The sequence below is a fragment of the Solea senegalensis genome, linkage group LG5 (genome assembly GCF_019176455.1).
Source record: "Solea senegalensis isolate Sse05_10M linkage group LG5, IFAPA_SoseM_1, whole genome shotgun sequence".
NCBI lineage: Eukaryota > Metazoa > Chordata > Actinopteri > Pleuronectiformes > Soleidae > Solea > Solea senegalensis.
The window spans coordinates 11211122-11233525 of record NC_058025.1 but is presented as its reverse complement, the minus strand read 5'-3'; the positions used below and the strand labels follow the sequence as shown (position 1 = coordinate 11233525).

At 42.9% G+C, this 22404-nt stretch overlaps 1 protein-coding gene across 2 annotated transcripts in view; it reads left to right on the top strand.

Moving 5' to 3' along the window:
• LOC122769376 (ephrin-A5b-like) overlaps positions 1-13993 on the top strand; it is an 84753-nt gene extending 70760 nt beyond the window's left edge. The window contains exons 3-5 of one of the 2 annotated variants that reach the window (XM_044025879.1): positions 11601-11666; positions 12062-12142; positions 13792-13993. In XM_044025879.1, coding sequence (XP_043881814.1) covers positions 11601-11666; positions 12062-12142; positions 13792-13916 — 272 coding nt within the window. In that variant the 3' untranslated portion in view covers positions 13917-13993. The remainder of the gene's footprint in view (positions 1-11600; positions 11667-12061; positions 12143-13791) is intronic. The other variant, XM_044025880.1, reaches the window with a different exon arrangement.
• Positions 13994-22404: the final 8411 nt, after the last annotated feature.

The following is a 22404-nucleotide window of genomic DNA, read 5'->3' as shown; positions in this document are numbered from 1 at the left end:
GAAAAGAAATCTTCCCTAAAATGGCAATGGAATTCATGGGGATATCAAAGTGAGACAGTTTGAGAGTTATCGCTCACTTTCCCTGCTGCACAACACTATACTCTTTAAAAATGGAGCGCCGCGCTCTCCACATTATGTTATGGTCCCATTCACCGCGCGTTAGATGTTAAGAGTTGTCTGCTTCTTGGCAAAGGAACGGAGCCTATAACGGAGTTCATCTGAAGTTGAAGCCCTTGGGAAATTAGGTTTTATCAAAGCAAGGTGATAGAGTGGAATAGAGTCGAGTTTGTCCTCCCACCACAGACTGTATGCACATGACGGAGCCGCTGCCAGTGGGTTCAAGTGACTGCCGCTCACTGGAAATGCATTTGTCATAGGGATTTCACCGATATTACAAAGTAGGAAGCACAGTTATGTTTTCATATGGGCTGCATTAGTTCGGTATCACGCAGTAATGCATTGTTGCTTCAGCTGTTGAGGGTGTAGAGGTCCGTGGGCTCATGTTTGAGGGAAAAACTGCAGGAATTCCTATTTATTGAGGGAAGGGAGGGGGGTTGACAGTTTGACAGTTAAAAGTCTTGTGCTAAACGCTGCAGGCGCTGGCATATTTGTATCTGTTTATCTGTAACATTTAGACAGTGGTGTTAATGGAGCTCTAGGTGGCTGTCAAAACCCCGTGTCTCTGTGGTTTCTTTTGTCTCAGTGAGACCACTTTGAAAGACTGTTTTCTACATCGGCACCCCGTCCTTCAGTTTCTCTCTCCCTATATTTCCTCGAGGAGCTGAGGTGGGGGAACAAAAACGTTTGCCGTTATCTCCATGTTAATTAAGTGTTTGCTACCACAAGCTTGTCCACAAAACAAATGGCCTACAATCCTTTCTCCAAGTCTTTCCATAGCCAGGTGTTTACCCATTTGTAATATTAAAAAATAAGCAGATTTCCTTTTGCTTTTATAGGCAATTTACATGCCACACTTAATGAGACAAGGCAGAAATGGAAGTGTCTAGAGTTGGGAGCATGGATGGGGGTTAGCACGGGGTTATACAATTCATCCTGTCCCTCAAGTCTCTGGTTCTAACCTTTATTTTTTTTTTCCCCCATTTCTGTTGAGAGATGCTTGTCCTAAGGGCTAGATTAAATTACACTGCAACCGACAGGGCTTCCATGGAACACATCCATTCTGCTGTAGCACGCCATATTGGTTTAGTGGCCTGTGGCTTCATTGGCTACTGAACGATCCTAGCGTATAGCCTCTCTGGCTACTTTGGCAGATATTAAAGTCATCTACCATGAAGCCATCCGACATGTGACTTCCCAGTGCCGCTGTGTCCGAGCTGAATGTCCACAAGACGCAGGAGCAGATGGCGGCTGACAGTCTCCTAAGTGGACAGGACATAAAGCTGAAGAAGGGAAAGTAGAAGGACAGAGAAGGTACATCTGCACTTGCCCAGTCACTGGTTTCCATCATTATCTTCACCCTCATTTCCATAAGGGAGTTCTACTGATGACCCAACACTTGAAAGATACCTTTCGCGAGCATTGCATTGACTTCCATCCTTCGTATTCTCTTTATACTCTTAAGAACTTAGTAAACAACAAGTAAACAAGCGGCAGAATTAAATCACAACGGGGGCATTTTTCAAAAGACCCTAACCTAATTACAATCTTCTTTTTTTTAAGGATTATGTTTTTGTGTTAGCATACATTTATAAATATTCACGAGTTAAGATGGAGAAAAAACAAATTAAAAAGACTGGCCCGGACTTGATTAGGTCTAATCTTTCATCACTAATCTTTTTAAAAGGAGAAAAACTGAAGCCACAACATTACAAATCTTCCCTAATCTCGTTTCTTAATCTTGTTTGCTCACCAGAAGCAGCAGGTCTATCTGGCACCGACTGCAACAACGTGTGGTCATTTGAGTTGAAGTAAACTTTGTGGTTCTATTCTCCTTGCGTACCACGCCATTATTGACTCAACGGCAAACTAAGTTCGGCTTCGCTCATCGGTCACGTTTTCCGGCGTCTACATTCATCAGCTTATTAAGTTCATTTGGCCACCGGAATAAAAAGAAATGAATCATTCTATTCTGGCCTGTGAGCTACGAGACAGCAGCACACAATACAGTATTTTATAAACTTCATTGCAAGCAATATTAGTACGTGTATGACCATGAGCCATATTAAAAAAATCAAAATGTGAAAAGAGTCACACAGTAAAATGTCTGCAGTGGCCCTGAGTATGATGAGTGAGTATTTCAGAATTGGAATTTTTAGTCCATTGTGGAAACAAGTAACATTTCAGTGTTAAACATATTCGTTAACCTCAGCCACAGCCTTACAAAATACATCCAGACCCAAGATGGGAACAACAATGTCTTTTTCCAGGAACAATAATCCTGCAAGGGACTGCATGCATGTGATTTTCAAGCAGGTTAAGTCGTCGCAGCTTTAACAGCCTCGAGCACGGTGCTTGTTGTCAGAAAGGACTCTAAAGCCTTTTGGCAGAACACTGGAAGACGGACGGTGCCAGTAGTTCATCAGAGTGTGATAACGTCATACTTGCTTCATAAAGTGAAGGTGTTGTTTAGCTCTATATTCTATTCTATGTCTGGGCTGGATTTCGGAGATGTAAATACCGTATTAGACTGTGAGACATGACGGTGGTCTGTTATTGTTACTGATGGGAAAAGAAAGACTGTTGTCGGCTGTCGTGCAGCCACGAGCACACGTTGATTCAATTCCAGCTTTAGCATTTGCAGATGTCTTTTAGGGACACTTAAGTTGATGGAGTTCGACACACATCCGACATGGTCATTCCAAGGGAGATGTCAGACTTCTCCTGTCACCACAGGCGGTTGAGTGATGTGACCAGAGTGATACAATGAGGACATTTTGCTGATAGTGTCATTAACAAATAATGAACGTGAGGGAGCCAAAAGTTCTGAATGGCCTCACCTAATGTTAGGAACAATGTGAATTGACTGCCTTTTGCCACATGGATCATTTAATTTCATCTCTTACTGTGCGGAGCGGAAGTGATGAAGTACCCAAGGTTAAAGTGTCAAAACAATGAATCTCAAACAGTAATTAGAGACTGTTTGTTTTAATCGGAGAGATTTAATACCTTATGAGGTCAATGATAACTCATAAGTCGCAATTCATCTGTAACGCATCAACAGAAATAGTGGCTACGACTAGATACAACGCATGATATCTTCATTTCAGCTTAGATTTAGGGGTCAGACTTGCCTACAATTGTGCAGCATAGATAACAGAGAGAATCTTACGCATCATTACCTTCCCGAAGCGCTGGCTACACCACACTTGTGCACTAGACTTAAATGTTAATGTGTCCTGAGGCAGAGGGCACCATTAATGAGTAGAGGAGGGAATTGAATGGGTTAATGTTACTAAGACATAACCAAATATCTTGTTTTATAACATTTATGGAAATGTCCTGATAAAAAATTCAATAAAAACGGACTCGCACTCAAACTTTCAGTGATTTACAAAATGTTTTGGTGCAACCAGTGATTAATTACACGCAGCACAACAAAGAACTTGTGCTCTATATGAACATATTATATATAATATATATTAATCTTTTTCTCATCAGCGTCAACCTTCTGTAATCAAATGACCTGAGGGAACCGGGGGGGGTGAGAAATGTGCCCGTAGCGATGTGGCTGAGTAGCTTTCTTGTTTGTAAATGAAAATTAAGATGTCAAATCATATTCCTGCAGAGAAAACGCCCGTTAATGGTGTTTTCGCCCCTGTGAGTTTGATGCGGGTCGAAGGTTGATTTGTTGCATCGCTGATAAAATTAGATAGAAGAGACAGGTTTCTGCTGTCAGCCGCTTGAACAACAGAAACCGCTTAATCAATGTTAGCAGGACGGAGGGAATTTACTTAAATGGAGGTCATAATTCTTCATTTTTGTTAGCGTCAGCCTCCCCTTTCTGTCTGAGGCATGTAATTGAAGACAAAAAGAAAACACTATCAGTCAGGAGCCTGATGCGTCGGTAGACAACACCCCGCTGTGTTTTTCCACCGGTCAACACAGGACAGACTGACAAGCGGCAGAGGGAGAGAAAGCATGACCGGGGAGGATTACACGGAAGATGCCAAATTGACCGGATGCAGGGGAAATACAGCACATGCAGTATTAGCAGCGATAGCTCAGGTGATAGCGGTGATCGTTTTGGGGCGTGTATGCATTAATGACAGACAGTGAGCATAGGCAAGGACAGAAAAACACTTTTTAAGGTCAGGGTTCACAGTGCACACACAGTTCAAGTGAAACCCATCTCGCAGAATGCTGATGTGAGCACATTTTTCTCATATGGACACAAGCCACACTCTTGTATTTGAGTGATTTTAATCTGAGAAGGGCAGAAATCCAATATCGGTGGCAGCTCACTGCAAGAGATGAGTGAGCAGAGTTATAGTGCTTTAGCTGTGCGAGATTTGTAGAAACCACTTGGCGTGATCTTGCACTAGCAGCGAGGGTGGCAGAAACAATCGTGTGTTTTCTTGCCGTCTGACTTACTCACCTATCCAGACTGGAAGTGCGTCGCACAGAAAGACAATCAATAACGTATCTGTGTGTCACTTGTGGCGAGAGTTATTTTTATAGATATTTCTGGGTCTGCCGCAGCAAGGACTAATGATTTCACTGTCCTAAGGTGAGTGTGTGTCCGACTTCAAATTAACACAGCCAGGGGGAGATGGTAGGCAATCATTTTACAAAAAAAATAAAGACATTTTTGTGAAAACTGCTTTCACTCAGCAGATGCATGTAGGCAAATATGCAAAATGCAGCACGACTTCATCATTAAAACCAAGCGAACAGGCAAGAAAATGTTCTTATATACAAATTTCCCCCTACACAATCTCATAAGGTATTTTCTAGTTTTACTGATGACTACATCCACATAAACCCTAAAACAGACTCTCTAAGACATGGGCTATAGCTGTCTTGTAATGGATCATAAATCCTGTGATGTACCATGTGCCTTCAAGCTGCTCCCTAGGGGAGCAAGGAGTAGAGATAGTAGGCAGCAGCAGCAGCAGCAAACTAGTATTAATGGACAAATGAAACGGAGGCAGGGGACAGTGTGTGCACTACGTCGTCTGTTTATTTTTTTTGGAGATATGGTCGGTTTGCTAATACTGAAAAACAGTAGGTTCTATGTGTGGTACGAGGAGGGGAACTGGCATACGGACAGCATTACAACTCCACCTTTTTTAATCCAATTAAATCTGCATTCGGACAGTGATCCGACATCATGGAATATTGTAATATGACGGAGAGCTAGCGACGTACAGACGCACATGTGCTCGTGTTCAATATCATTGCACATACAGGGGCAGACTCTGTTTGAAAATGCATTATTCTAATCAGGATAGATGGATAGACATTCCACGTCTGCCCTCCAAGGCTACTCGATCCTTTCTTGTGCTCCATTTTCATCATCTCTTCAAAATTGGTTTTGGACAGTACTCCACAGCTAACCTTCCCTGTGTCACAGCTGTTGTACCTGCACGCATGTCAGACGTATGCATACTGGCAAAAACAAAGCTACGTCAAGTTATGACTGACTGAAGGTGCGGCTGAAAAACCTTTTGTGTTTCTGTTTATTTTTGGGACTGAATTGACGCGCAGTTTAATCTTCCACATTTTGAGACTAAACTCAAACTGAAAAAAACTATTGTGAAATTGTTTGAAGATGGGCGTCGTTATTTAAAGGTCCTTCGCTGCCTCTGGGCCTGGACGGGTCGCCATCATCGAGGGGAAAACAACATTTGTTAAGGTATCTTACAGGATAACTCAGGGTGCTAAAGTTCAAATTAAGAGAAGCCAGCACCCATGTTTCATCGTCCAATAAAGATACGCTGTTGAATGTCATTCACATGAGATCTCATAAGTACATCGATTTAAAACAGTTCTTTAGGAAGACAGAAACTTTCTCCTGAACTCCTCTCTAATGGGTGTTAAGTGTCAGTAACTGTACTGCAAATGCACCAAATGGCAACGCTGCATGTAAACACCCCTGTGATGAAAAATGTGCCAATTCAACAGCCAATGGGAACACTCCCAACAATCTGACAGTCTATAACTACAGTCACACACGGAAATGTGGTTCACCAAGTGAACAAACTGAATTTATAAATGAGAAAACTGTGGGGGAAACAAATAAAACCAGTAAAGGCCTGGCTAGGACAAGCTCTTCGGAATCCAATCGGAAAAGGCCCTTAACCAGGTTATTCCAGTGTGATCACTAATAAAGAAGTCATCCCTTTGCCTGCGTGACACACGCGCTCTGAAACGCCGAGACCAGAGAAAAGTAGGGCGGGCACGTGCTGAGATACAAAGGGTACAAAGTTCCTCTCTGGCCTTTTATGATTCATGTGTCCAACAGCCGTCTCTAGAACCTGCTCACGGTTCATCATCACAAAGACAAGGACATTGTATCCTTGGCCACGAGAACATTAACATACACTGTAACATTGTTTATACAGTGCATTAGTCATTATTTTAATTAGGTATTTATTTAACCCCTCCCCACACACACACACACACACACACATTTGTTTGTCTTAATTCAGTGGGCGGATACTTGAGCTATAACAATAGCAATATGGTTCCTAGTAAAACAGTAAGTGCAGTAATATTCCACGGCTGCTTAAAAATGGCTGAACTCCCACTTGGATTGATAAATCACTGAATTCGAAGTAGCTCAAGTATGAAGACGTTAATGAGTTGACGACATTCGAGGGTTTGTTTGTTTGTTTGTTTTTTTAAGTCTTTGAATCGTTCACTTTTTATTTCCTAGAATACTGAATAATTGGTTTGGACATCACTAAGTTGTCTTTCACAATATTATTGCTAATAGCAAAATGACATGCCTTGCACGGATATCGTGTACAGCGCAAAAGTGTGATCTTGTTGTCGAGTACACTCGGTGCATAATTACAGCTCATCAGTTTCCCTCCGCGTCCTCTCTAAACTCTTTCCCACATTGCCTGTGACCTTGTTTCCTCGGTGCAAGTAGCATGACGGATGACTTTAGTTTACTTTTTGGTGGAAGCTGAAAGACGCAAGGAAGGAGCAAAAGGCCAGCTATCACCGGGGAGGAAAGTTTATGTTCCCTCTGCTCCCCGAATCCAAATCATCGTCTTTCACTGCTCCTCCCAGCTCCCTCATTCCCCTCCTATTGTGCGTTCACTGTAGTAACAGCTGGTTAATGGGCCTCTTCAGTGGATGGCATCTTCCATCTTCTTACTTCTTATGTTCACACCGCACATATTGTGCAGGCGGGCAAACAGACACACACTTTCTTGGTCTGTTGGTCTGTAGTTTCAAATCATTGCTTTGTTTTTTTGTTTGTTTTTTTCTTCCCTCTGTCTCTTAAAAGGTGCTATAGTAGAAATGTACAGTGTGTTGCTCCGTGAGTGGTTCGGTGTGGGATGGACATTTTGTGAAGGACATTCACTAACTTTGTCAGTGCATGTGTTCACTTTGTGCGGCTCATTCTACTCTATGTCCGCAATGTATAGTAGGCCGTAAAAGAGGTCTTCGTGGAGAGCAGAGCAGCCGATGTTACCTATTTGAGTTTCTCTCTCTCTCGGTGCTGAGAGCGTTTTTTTAAATCAAGGATTTCTTCCGTGCACGTGTGTTCTGTTAAAAATGTACCTCCTCTGATTCCACACTCCGAAACCAACATCAATGAACACTCGCAGTGTTTTGTAAACACTGAATAGAAGACATGTCTTCTGGCTGCAAACTGTCTAATTAGCGGCAGAGACATAAACATCGGTAGAAAATGGCACTAAGTCTTCTGGAAAGTCAAAGGAAAAGCACATGTTTTTTCACACCAGTTTTGCGTAATTGAGGCTCCATGCTCACGGAAACGAAACAAAGCGCCGTTTATCTTTTTTTTTTCCCATTGTTGTTTTGGAAAAGTTCTCCATAAACACGGCGTCGTCTCAGGGAAACGTCCATTCACGTGACACGCCCCAAAATGACTCTTAACGCTGCAGTACATATGCCAGGCCTGTACTTGGCACTGTAACACCGCTACACCAAAAGCGGAGAAGGCCTTGAGCATACACATAAAGCATTTTAAAGCCTGGGGGGAAAGGAAGGAAAGAAAGGAAAGAAAACCAAATGTTATCATAAAGTGGACAGACCAAACACAAGAGACAGGTGGGACTATGACATACTTTTCCCAAAGTAGCATATCGGTTGTCTACACGAAGATCCAAGAGTGATATTTTGAGATTTTCCCACAGCCGTTTCCAAAAAGAAATATGATAAAACGATACGATAAAAAACTTCGGCGGCTTCCCCGAGACTTGTTTTCATGTGGACGGCCCCATCAGACTCCTGGATCTAAATTTGGACAAGGCTTGTCCAGTGTAAGGACATAAGAATTGTCAATCATCAAAGACAAGGCCAGAGGTCTGTTTTTGAGTCTTGTAGAAACCTGAAACTTACATTGTCCCAATGATCACTAAGCCATCTGTGCCTCACTGCTTGGTCGTCTGCAAATTGTATTACGCCTTTGAGTGGGAGCGGTTCGCTCCAAATTGTGCGAGGTTCACTGACTCAGAAGACCCCAGATGACTGCAAGTCAAGTTTTTTAATGACAAGTCAAGTCAATTTTATTGATGGTGCCAAACAGACAAATAAAGCTTAATGTAGCAGCTGAATTCAACTTCCATAGCGGAGACATTACACCTCCTTAATGGATAACAAATAATATAGCCTAAACTTCACATTTATCTTCCTGTGGGTTTAAAGCCTCTCACCTGGAATATGCTGTTGAATCTTCCTCTGAGGGGAAAAAGGAGACGTGTTTTCCAGATAACATAACAGTTGAAATGAGGTTTGGGCCGTGATTGAACAATACGGGGCCTAAGCCGCACTGAGCCCACCTGTTTGTTCGGCCGTAATTGGATTCTGCTTCATTCCATTTGCCTTAATGCTGATGCATAATGCAGTGATCTGAGGGCACCAGCCATTAAGAGCCAGGGGACAAGGCCTGGAGAAGTAACCTGACCTCGCCCCCTAACTCCTCTACCAACCCCCCCCCATCCCTGGGACTTCGTTTCGGGGGCTCTGTCCTTCAAAGCAGCCAATTGCTCGGGCTGGATGGATTGATGGTTCAGGCTGTTGGCCTGATGGAAGACAGCACAGCAGGTGTTGATGTTATGGCCTAAAAGAACAATAAGCTGGCCCTGTGCAGCATGTTAATCCCAAATAAACAGGCACTTGTGTGGGGAGCCTGGGCAGAGGTTGAGGGATCTTCACCAAACACAGAACGTAGAGCGGCAACACGCCTCAGTATGACATTTAGGGTTTAGTTAAACCCATTTCGCCATAGTTAGGCTGTAGTCGCGTGGTAAAATGCATGCCTTGTGTAACTGGTGAGAGATGAATCACTGTACAATGGTGATATATCGCTTCCAATCGATGCCCGTGACGTTCCCCCGACGTAGGAGGCGGACACCGCGCTGCAGCCAAACTAACAAACGTTGTGACAGACATCTTGCCACTTTCATTAGGGCTGTACTTCTCTCGTGATCAGCTGCCTCTGCTAAGTGGCTGGCGTCGATGGCTGCGGACTCAGTCTGCCCTCAACAATGATGAAGCTAAGACATCTGGAGATGGCGCGCGCGTCCGTGTGCACTCTGAAAGTGGCAGCATAAAGTAGTGGTGGGAAAGAGAAGCGGAGCAATAAGAAGAGTGACATAAATTGTGTGGGCACTGGTGTGTATGAGTGGGTGAGCGACGGTGGCTAAGGTTCATTAGTGTGTCATCGGCTGCCTCCACACTGAAATAATAAGGCCCCCATGTTCTCTCTCTCTCTCTCTCTCTTTTCCTTCCACTTGCCACCCCTCCAGCATCTGCTGAATGTGAACTGAGCTGTGACAAAGGGCCTCTGATCGCGAGGCACCTCACTCGCACGCTGACACGTGACGAAGAAGCAGATAACAGCTGATGGGGCAACAACATTAAAATGGTAGAAGCGAGGTCAAAAGGGGAACGGCGTCGAGAGGGAGCGAGGGAGCGCGATGAGGTGTGGAAAGGGGCTTTTGCGAAATGAGCGCGAGAGAATGTGCAGCATGCATTTTATGAATCTGGATCTCGGGGTCATTCAGAAGCAGGGAGCGTGCAAAATGCACGAGCAGGAATATATTTCCATCTTTTCTGACCCCTTTTCAATAGTTATTAGACGGTAATTCCCTTAATGAACACATCCTTATGGCTACAGAGACGCTGTTTCATCCACTAACTCAGTGTGGACATAGACGTATACAGGGACATGAATGCTGAAAGTAAGAGTCTATGCTCCAGGCACTACACAAAAATGTTATACCTTTGTGTGCGAGCACACTTTTGTTAGTGTGTGCCCTGAGTATGAAGGCATGCCAGTTATGCTTTGACGAACGATACGGCGTCACTGACGGATGGGAGGAGAAGGTGACACAGCTGGGACAGAGGGAAGGGAACAGAGAGGTTAGGCACAGGTTCACTGGACAGGAGTTGACAGATCCCAAATGGTAGCCTTTGGGTATGTTTGGCTTTATTGCATCAGCTGTAGGAATGATCGACAGAAGACAATCAAATTATGCCCAGAAGACATTACGCTGTCTCCAGAGCTGGAGGGGAAAGTAAATGGCATTGATATGTCACAAGAGTGGGAAATCCTACACTATTATTATTATAATACAACAGCATATATATTTTGTTCCCAAGCAACGCTTTGTCCTGCTGCCATGATGGATGGATGCACGCAGTAACAACCCACTATGCCCCAACTGCCTCGTCTTTGACCCATGTCCTCATCTGCTAAGACTCCACCTGGTGCCTCACCGCAACACCATTAGTGGCACGCGCACACAAATGCATGTACACACACATGCACACATTCTCCACATTGTATTTTTAGTGGAAGTGGCTAATACTCAAAGAATTACGCCCCCATAGTCTTGACAGGAAAGGATCCATTTCCTGACAACAACCGCAACACATCCATAAATGTGGCACGTGACTCCCTCGCAAAGTGTCCCAAGAGGTTTTTAAGGAGTGAAAAAACAACATATAAACTTTTTTCTTTGGGATGAACGTAAAGTGTTGGCACGACAAGACACCTACAGCAGACTTTTACGTTTCGATCTTAAACAAGTCAAAACGACGCAAACTCCTCTAAGCTGCTGCCAGTTGTGATATTCAAAGATGCAACAATTAAACTGTGAGCAAAGCACTCCCCTTTTCCCCAGAGATATTTTGCGAGCACATCTGTAAACACTTTCTTGCTATTATTCCCCAAGAGCCATGACTAACCCTGTGAAATCCACTTAAGAGTCAACATTCACAATCACACACACACACACCACACCACCCCCGAATAAACTACCTCACTTTTAACAGTTGCCCACAGGAAAGAATATAACATAAAATATTCATGATTAGAAGTCTATTAATGCACATCATTACAAGGGGAACATACAGTCGAAGACATACTTTCTATTGTACCGTACATCTGTTATTCTAGTCCTTTTAATCGATGTCTGTTGCCTCTGTTGCAGCCTCCACCATCGCTGAGAACGGGAGGAAAACATGCCTGAAGCTCAAAGTTTTCGTCCGACCATCAAGTAAGTGCTTTGTAATACAGCGTACTCAAGTAATATGTTTGGCTTGGAAATCAAAAAACCGTTTATGATGAGACAATTTCCTTCTCTGGTTACTCCACTTAACCTTTTACTTTTCACTGTCCCAACCTCTGCTGTCATTTATCACCACACAGAACCCCCACTTTACTTGCTAAAGATGTGTTGGCAGTGAAAACATGATGAAAAGGATGATAGATGATCATGTCAAATGAAATGCAGGTGTCTTCATACCTCATCTGAATGTTGCCATGAGCTTTGTTGCTTGGGATGTTTAATTTCAAGGCTTAGAGGGGGGCGGGGGAGGGGCTTCAAATGTCTCTAAACTATTTGGCTTTTACCTCCTAATGATTTCTCATTCTCCCTATTCTCTGTTATAGACAGCTGTGTGAAAACTATAGGCGTACATGACCGTGTTTTTGATGTAAACGACAAAGTAGACAATACATTAGAACCACGAGGTTAGTATGGCTTCCTGCTTTTTTATTCTCTTCAGTGTGACCTGCATACACGTGTACATGTGTCTCTTGTTCTTTCCTTGTTATGCCGTTTGCCTGCAAGTCGATCCGTCTCTTCCACTTTTCCCGCCTGAGCCGACTCCTCACAAGAGCGGTGTCCCATTACTGTTACGCCGTACGTGTGATACATCGCCGATGATGTAACGATAGAGTGTTTTACACTCACATCGTGACCAAAGCCCTTCTTCGCCGTAGCTCCACACACCGTGTTTACTTTACACTTTGTGTTATCCTCAGCGACTTGCTTGTACGGCTCTGCAGGGGCGACACTCGCGACTCTCTGTGCTGTGCATGTTCATGTCTTCATACGTGTCTAACACTGGCGCTAAAGTGGAACGCTTGTCACATCACCCACATGCCGCTGATTCATTCCCAGCACCAGCCCACTCCAGAGTCCAGGTTCTCGTCATGGGGAGTGCACACTTATGATGGTTATATTGCATGATCTGTTCGCGTCTCGATTTTCTCAATTCCTCGTTGTTTCATTCGTCAGATGCAGAGAATTGTCTAAAATGTTATTTAATGTTTCCCAAACTTTGAAATGGAGATGAAATGTTTTTATTTTCTAATAAAACCAACTCAAATGGATGGATTTTACTGTCACAACAACAGTTGACAATTCATTTGCTGATGAATTAATATCAATAAAGCAATTTGCAATCCTACTGTAAATAAGAAATACGGGCATGACTCTCTATTTCAAGAAGAGCTCCGTGTGCCGACATGATAACATTGTGTCAGTTGAAATATGGACACACACACACACATAAAAAGGCCAGGTCTTGAGACACAGTTGATGCCCGCCTGATTGTCTGTCTGTCCGTTTTTGTCCCCCTTGCTACCGCGTGTGCATCTTCCGACGCCTGCCTCTCACCTTGTAAAGCCTGTGGCTCGTCCGCCTGCCCTTCCAAGGAGAGGAATTAAAACATGAATCTATCACCTGCTGTTGCCCTGTCACCACCTATCATCTGTTCTGTCTTTCTGTCCTTTGCTGTGCATGGTCCTGCCTATTTCCCATGGTGCATCGGGCACATGGCTGATCACACATAACAGACACACACACACACGTCACCACAGGAACATGATGCAACGACTTAAGTTCACATGGCAACTTCATCCTTTCACCGTTTCCGTATGTATATAAAAAACCTGGCACTGGATGACCTCATAGAAGTTTCTTGGGTAGCGTTTTAGCACCTCCCATTTCCAATTTTCCACGCCCATTCACTGAACCACTTTCAGACGTACATTTTCACCACGACTGACGCGTGCGCAACATTTTCGGGAGTTGCCGGATATGTTCATTGCGAGATAAAATAAGAATAAGAACAACGACTCTGTGACTGTGAACGTGTGATTGGTGCCGCTCTGCATGACATTCTTATGTCATGTCATGGAACTAAAATGTTGGTGATCATACTGAGCTAACAGACTATTAAGAATTCCTGTCAGGTTATGGCTTTACAGTTTAAATATACAAAGATTCACGATTGTGTTCACCAAAAGATGTTGTGTTTGTAATGAAAGGACAATGTTGTTAAAGTGTTTGCCATAAATAGCGATCAACAACACATCTTTTCTCTATCTTTTAGACGACACCAGTCACGAACCCGCCGAGCCTTCCCGAAGAGAAACGAATGCTGCCCCGCGTCTGCAGAAAACAAGTCCGCTCCTGGCTTTGTTGCTCGTCTGCCTCGCCGCTCTCTTCACTTTATAGCGGCCCCCTCTGTCCTGGAGGGCATTAACACCTAGTGTGGCCTGAGTATGCCCAAGGCTGCAGGGAAAGGGGTGGGGTTGGCAGGCTTTGGGTGCAGCGAGTTTGCTTGATTGGGTGTCAGAGCAGGCTTCTCAAGGAACCCTCTATTTTTTTCAAGGAAATATTTAAGTGGTCTTTCTCCATCTGTGAGTGAAACAAGTTGATGTTGGAAAGGGGAAAGACAGTCCCCCCCCTTCTCAAACCTTCAACTAAGATGCCAAATCTCGTTTTTTTGACACTTAGTGATTCTTATTTTCCCGTGACATCCCATTTATGCCACAGCAGCACTGATATTTACCTCCCCCACACACAAACACACATTTATGTGCAACGCTTACCCAGTCAAATACAAAAATGCCTCTCGCGGTCAATAGTAGTTGGGTTTTTACAACGTTTTTAAATATTTGCAGCATCTCACCGCGGGGAACGTAAAGATTCTGGGTCTTAGGAATGATTGTACATAAACAAATTGTTTTCCCGTGACCTCCCAAGAAGCCTTACGCGATATGTTCTTATCACATTCTGCTGCGTCATTAGAAACCGCTTTCTTTCTGCAAAGTTGAAAGATGAAGACGTAAGGAAAGAAGAGCAGTGGGTTTTAAGCAGAGAGTTGAGACTTTAAGTATATGGCATGCACCTTAGCCCATCCGTCATCCGACTGTCCCGTTTCAAAGGTTGCGCACAGATTTATCGTGATTATGAACCGCGTGTCCATGCGGATAAGCTACTTAGGGATTCAGTGAGTGAGTCCAAAACCTAAAACTTTACTTTCTTGTCCTTTTGTTTAGTGTGCAATCAGCAGAAACACTATTTCAAAGCATTTCATCGTCCCACTCGCAAAACAACCAAATCGTAACTTTCTTAGCAGATATTTTGTGGACTATTTATTTGGAGCCTGGATCGACCGTCAGCTCATGTCACGCTTACTGAGCTGGGCAACAATTGTCCGTCTCGTCCGGGTCAATATTAACTTTCATTCCCATAAACATTTGCATCTGAAGCTTTTTTTAACCCCTTTACAACCGATTTGTGAACGCGATTGTTTTAAAACGATATGGCGACAAAATGGACACTATATATATTATTTTTTTAACTATTAAGTTATTTTACCTAGTATTCTTGAACTTCCTGAGGTCCGATTATATAAGAACAATAACAGGGATCGAAAAAGAAACCTCAGTCCAATTACTCTACTTTCAGTACGGCTCTGAATCATACTCATTAAACAACCAGGGCCTCTCACATTCATTTCAACCTCGATTCGTTGAAAACATGCCTGCTCAAATAAACAGCAATACACAGCTCTATTTAATCCGCTTTTATGTTAGGAGTCCACGGTCACGCTCATATTCATCTTCCTGCAGCCTTCACAGATGCACAGCATCTGACTCGGCATAATGCAAGTCATTCTCATTCGTCGCCGTCTACCGCGTTATCCTCCACGCGGGGGTCACAGGGCAATCGGCGCCAACCGCAGCTGACACAGGGTGAACACGCGGGACAGGTGACCAGTCCATCACAGGGCCTACATATAGAAGACAAACAACCACGCGCTCTCACACCTACAGTCCGTTTGTTAGTGTCCAATTTGTTTTTGGACTGTGGGAAGAAACCTGAGAGAACCTGGAAAACACACACACACACACACACATGGAAAAACACAAAGAAAGGCAAACTCCAAACCCAGATGCGATCTTCTTGCTGTGAGGCAACAGTGCTAGCCACATGCCCCTCTGAGTGGCCTGTAAGCCATTATGTGTCTTTTTTTTAAAAAGGATAGGTTATGTTTCTTTGTCTCCAAAGAAATATGGACACACACACACGCGCACACACACACAAAAACCTACTCTGAAACTGCCTTACTTTCAGAGCCTGCTTTTGTATGACAAGTAGGGCACCACTGTTGGTTTGGAAAAGGGAGAAACCGAGCAAGAAAAGCAGCGCAGGCGCAACTGCAAGTCCACCTCGGCTCCTCGTGTTACAGGTTTAAGTAACTCCTTAATGAGGTTCAAAATGACAGGCATGTGGACCCCATGTTGTGGCACGGGGAGTTATTTCTGGTATTAAAAATAGATGGTGGAAGACTTGGGGGGTCTCGTGAGGCGGGTGTGGATTTCCACAGCGGGGCGGTGGGGTGGGAGGGGCCAGTTTAAAGCACCAATGACCTTGCAGTTTGAGAGAATCTGTGAGTGAAGGAGACCGAAAGGCTTAAACAGACACACATATCAAGACGTGACAGGAGGGGTAGCCAAAGGAAGTGGGACTTAAGAGTGCCTAACAAAACGAAACACGTAAAAAAAAAAAACCCACGCAACACTACTGGAGAGAAACAGCTGATTCAATGACAAACATACTGTTTAGTACCATTCAGTCTTAAAAAGCCATGCACTGTTTTTTTGTTTTTGCTTTGTTTTCATTTTTGTGGCTGCCTTTTTTTTTTTTTTTTCACCCCAGAAAGACTGTCTTTCTTTTTTTTATTGTGCACACAGTAACAATGCTATTACTGAGGAAATAGCAGCTTGGCTATAGGGGGGGGGTAATAGGAGACCAGGCCATTTAATGAGGTACTAATTTTCAGGATAACACCACAGGGAATGAGCACTGCATACGATTCAGAACGGACACTTGTCAGCAGATTAACACTAGAACTTTATCAGAAACCAGCTTCAACTGTACTCTCGTAGTTACCAGTACTACCACTTTGTCATTATTGCTATTCTTACCATGGTTTATTCTGTACACACCTTAACTTGGGAAATGAGGATCAACTTATAAACTGGATACTGTGTATCCTGAGGTAGTCAACCATAAAACATATAGTGTTAGGTTAGTATCCGTTTTGTACCTTTCTGGAGGACAAAAGAACAGAAAAAAAACATGAGATACATCATTGTTAAAACTGTATAATTATTATTATTGTTATGATGATGATGATTATGACTATTATTATTAGGGAAAACTTCTTGATGTAAATAGTGTTTGATATTAAAGTATTAATTTGGTTCTTATGTCTTTTCTAAAAAAAAAATAAAAAAAAATGAATATGGTATTATCTCTGGGTTTTGCGGAGTGCGTACTGTCCTCAAACGATGCATTTTGGCTTTGGTCCTCAATGCCATGAATGAACCTTTGAGCTAATATATGAAGGGGAAACCTGTGGGAACTGTACACGCATGCGCGTTACAGGAGGCTGGACATTAGCCGACAAGTGGCTCACTTGTTACACGTTTCAAACCAGTCACCAACCCTCACCATCTCTTCATGAAAGGATCCTGCCATGGAAAGGAACACTTGGGACTTACTGGACAGCATATTTGTAATTTTTTTTTTTTTTTTTTGTTTGCCTTCAGTGTTTGAAAGCATGTTGGTCAGCTGAATGATCTGACATGAGTGGACTGTCAGCTTTTGTAACTGCAGGATCTCACCAGTTTCATTATGTGGCATGCGCATGGACTTGATGACATGTAAAACAAAAAAAAAACTTTAAAAAAAAAAAGGAAGAAAAAAATTTCAAAAAAGACGTTTTATTTTGCTCTGATTTTTCTCCATTTCTTTAAGCTGTACTAGATTTTCTGACCACGTTCATGTCGCGTGTGTGTGTGTGTGTTCTTTTTTTTTTGCATCCCCATTCGAGTGATGTCATTAGGGCTCTGTAGTTGCAGATAACAAATGTACATAACACAAACCATTGTTGTGAAGTTACAGGAGGTTGGGCCAGTTTGTAGTCCAGATATTTAGAAGTCATTTCATATTGTTCTGCTTTCATTTAAATAATTCATCCCATGTCGCTGCAGTCTAGTCATCCTCCCTTTACTGTCCCAAGAGGAGGCTTTTGCGAGTGTATACATCAACATGCAGATTTTCTTCTCTTTTTTTGTTTCAGGTTCAAAAAATATGTGTGAGACCTTTGAGTTTGTGTGTGTGTGTGTTTGTCATTTGCTGTTGCCGCAGTGAATGGGAAGCGGCAACCCTCTTTGGCAAAGAAGAGTGTTTCCCATGCCTTAGCCCTTCAGCCTCTGCTCTGGCAGCCCCAACTGTGTACAAGACACTTTCTGCCATTGTGCTTTTACATGGAATGGGTGCTGGCGTCGGAGAGACTACAGCAGGGCCTTTCACTTTCTCTCCCTCTTGGACACCCCAGAATAACTTGTCCTTACGGCATATGTTGCTCTTGGGTACAGTTCAAGGATTACCACACCCCCTCCGCCGAATCCTAAACTTAGTTAAACATCAATCCAGGTTCTGTGCAAAGCCTCTCTCGATCAGCTCGATCTTTCTTGCTGATTGGCCACTTGTTCATTTTGTGCAACTGTCCTGTTCCATTCTTCGTTGTGCTTGTATAACCTCTGCCACACATCCTGCTGTCCTGGTTCCCTCACCTTTGAACCCCGCTCCCACGATGACATCAGTGGGGGGAGTATTTTCAACCTGCTCTTTTACAGTATATAAAAAGGACAAGAAGAAAAAAAAAACAAAAACATTTTGACAAAAAAAATTATCTGTATTTGTATATACACGTGTCTGAGCTACTATGAGTAATACAATAAAACAGAAATACATTGCATTGATGGGTGTGCTCTTTGTCTCTTCTTTAGCAAGTTAAATGGGATGAAATTTTTTATTCACAAGCACTGAAAAAAAAAATAAATAAATAAATAATGATAATCGAGCCAAAATGTGTGTCAAAATATCATTTTAGACTAATTATTTTCTGGATCTATACACATCTTATTCTACAGACTGAGGAGAACATCTTTGTCTCTCACAGATCTGCACACAGTTATCATTTTAAATATGTTTTTCCAATGGAAATGAATTTGGAATAAATATCTAATTGCGATTATTTTGACCGGAATTGTGATTGCGATTCGATGTGATTTGCGATATCAGAGATTTGCGATACATCATAATTCTCATTTTCATTCTAAAAACATATTTCAAACGATTGCCGAGTGATATTTGTGCAGATCTGTGAGAAACAAAGATGTTCTCTTCAGTGTGTAGAATAAGATGTGTATAGACCAAGACAATAATGAATCTAAAATTAGATTTTCACACACATTTTGGCTTTGACAGATATTGCGCCTCCTGCGATTTGAAAATTGCACTATCGCCGTATTGCGGTTTCGATAAAAAAAAAAACGGTTTTGTTCAGCCCTAATTTATACAAAATCGTTCAGCACCTACTGTCACTAATCCAGAAATTCGAACTTGGTGGATGTTATCACCACGCACATACGCAAGCAAATGCACGCACACAGCGTTTCTCACAGAATGCATGTCGATCTATGTGGGGGAGGGTGCGACTGCAGTGTTCACAGTACACTATCAAGTGCACCCAGTGGCAATGGCAGACATAGCTGTAGTTGAAAAGAGTTTTGCACCCAGCTTTACATTTACAAGTGTTCTTTGATATCATTATATATATATATAAAAAATGATCATGATGACGCTGGCGGGACAAATGAGCCTGTTACAGATCTTCACAGTCTAAGTAATTAATGGGAACCACTGCACTGCACTGCACACACAGACACACAAACTTCCTATCTCCTCTGCTTAGCTGCCTACACTGGGACACACACCCTGTACAGCCAGACTGAGAGGAACACCATCCATCAGGATCAGAATAAGACCTTAAACCTCCTTTCACTTTAGTCGGGCACTAATGAGGACACCTAATAACCTTCTGCTGGACCCCATCAGTGCCATTTAGCTTCACCCTCCATTATCTCTGGTAATTAGACTGAGAGCCAGCAAGCCCTACGGACCAAAGGGGGGAGAGGCTCTGTGATAAGTCAATTGGACCCTTGCGATATTATAAAGATCAGACAAACCTGGCTTTATATAATATGAACAGTGTTCTTTTAAAAAGGGGGGTATACAGAAAGAGTTAGTTGAAATATGACTCTTGGTATTGAGGAATAAAGTAAGAAGCACTTGTCCTCTTGGTCTGCATTAAAGTCTTTCTCAGCAGAGCTGTAAGCTGGAATAAAACACGTCGACACAAAAAAAACTCCTCTCAAATCTCATCCGAAATGAAAACCCCTCCAATCGCATCCTTTTCCAAAAGCGGGTGCTTTTTTTGTTCTTCCAAGCATCAGAAGACGCGATGCTTTATGCATGAACGCACTTAACATGATGAGCCAATTAGTGTCAAGTTGTTCCTCGCGGTGATCCGACTCTTGAAGATGCAGGTGCGTGCGTCTGCGAGGACCAATAAAGACAAATCACTGTGCCTGATCATTAAATCTGGCGTAATGGTAGCTTTATGTGACAATGTGTCCCAGGTGTGCCATTAAAACGACCAGCACCGAGACAAGGTCTGGGACCAGCGGTGATGAGGGCACGGGGATGAGATGGGGTTCAGCTAAAAACCATGTCATTCTTGAGATGAATACGTGAACGTGCGAGGATTGACCTGTGCCTTTGATTCCAACGCCGTTACTGGCATTCTGCTAGCGGCGGCTTCACCATAGCGCGTCAACAGCGCGAGTGATCCTCTTGAAAAGGCCACTTTAGTGAAAAGGCTTTCGCTCTCAAGTCAGCTGGCGTCGTTATTGGCTGCATGGCATTCCGTTTCCATGTGAACAATCAGTATGATTGACAGCTCTGAATGATGTCTTCTGTTAATCGCTCCAGTGGTGTGAAAAGGTCATAAATCACCCAATTACGTTGCTCCGCTTTATGAATAGATCTTTTTGGGGGGGAATATTTAAAATGCCTTTGAGGCATATCAACCTAGTCAACCCCATATTTATTGAGAGGAGTTGGATGTGGCTGTCTGTTGCCAGAAATAACTGATATGCTGAATACATTGACGGAGTCTTAGTCACAGTGTGGAATGTCACAGTGTTACTGAATTAGAAAGTTGGACTTGTATTCAAGGTCAGGGTTTATTATAAGTGACATGTTTCAAGAATACGTTCAGGAAGACAAATAGAAAAAAAGAAAACAACGGAGAGGAAATGAAAACAAATTAAAAAATGTTGGGTGGATCACAAAAAAATAAGAATCTCTGAACAAAGCCATCAGCACGGAGGAAAGAAAATGCAAAAAAACATATTTATTAGAAACACACCGTCTCTGTCAAAGCAGATGCAATGTATTTTTCCACTCAGCTGTGTTTGATCAATACTCGTCAAAATAAAACGTCTTTGTTGCATTCGTAGGACTTTCAGACTCAGTACCGCGGAGAAAACAAACTCCCAGTTCCTGATTTCTCAGTGTGTGTGAATCAGTTGCAGATTGTGTTTTTTCCATTAAGCAAATTGTTCAAATAAACTTAAACCCTTAAAGGTCCCAACGAAGTAACATCCTGAAAACAATAAAAATGGAATGCTTTTGTTAAAAAAGACATTCAAGGAAATGATCTGTGATGGGTTATAAACATGTTTGCTTCAGGTATATTAACATTTGTCAGCCACAGACGACTGAGGTTTCCTCTGCCACACATTCAAGAGAGGTCAGCCTCCTCTCAGGTGGAGGTAACCACTCACGTCTCTTTCTTTTACCCGTGCCTCTCACATGTTGACCTTCAGGGGCTGCAGCCGATCCAGAGGAGGGTTATACAAAGATGTGTTGCCACTGCAAAATAGCAACTTCAAGGCACCGTGTGTGACAATTATCATATGCTGGCAAAAGGAAAAGCAACGACTCTTTTTTTGATAAATGGGAAACGGGTAGATTGTTGTCAGTGTTGCGCGGAGGCAGTCGGATGCTACGCAGAGCTATTAAAACAGCAGGTTTCTCTCACACAGTATTTCACACGACGTCTAAGGTGTTACACTAAAGATTCACACATGCTCAAATGAAGATTTCCTTAGCAGGCTTTTGTAAAGTACTTGAAAAAAGCACAAGTATCTTACCAGAAAATGACTTTGGTAGAAGTTAAAGTCACCTTTTAGAACATTACTTGAGTAAAAGTACCTGACATTTACTGTACTTAAGTATCAAAATAATTTTCTGATATAAAATGTACTTAAGTATTCGAAGTAAAAGTAAAAGTATTTAAACAAAGTGAGCAATATGACATTTATGGTGGCTTTGTGACATGTTGTTACTTTTGGAGTCTGTAATCTGCGGGTTAATCTGCGCGAGCTCGCTAGCTCACCGGTCGGCCACTCCGCTGACAGCTGAGAGCTGAAAGCCAGCGTCCGGAGAGTACAACAGAAACCCGGAGACAGGAGACCAGAGCCTCGGCGTCAGACACAGTAAACAACGAGCCGCTGGTGTGTTTTAAGTCCACATGGAGCCGAAATCTGCAGCTAACAACTGAGCGGCTAACAGCTGGTGCCGCTAAAAACAACTAGCGATAACGAACGGGCATTACGTCACCAGCTCAACTTCTATTTTGTAACAAAGTAAAGTACAGATATGTGAAAATTCTACTTAAGCACAGTAACAAAGTATTTGTACTACATTACAACACTGCGTGACAGCTAATCTC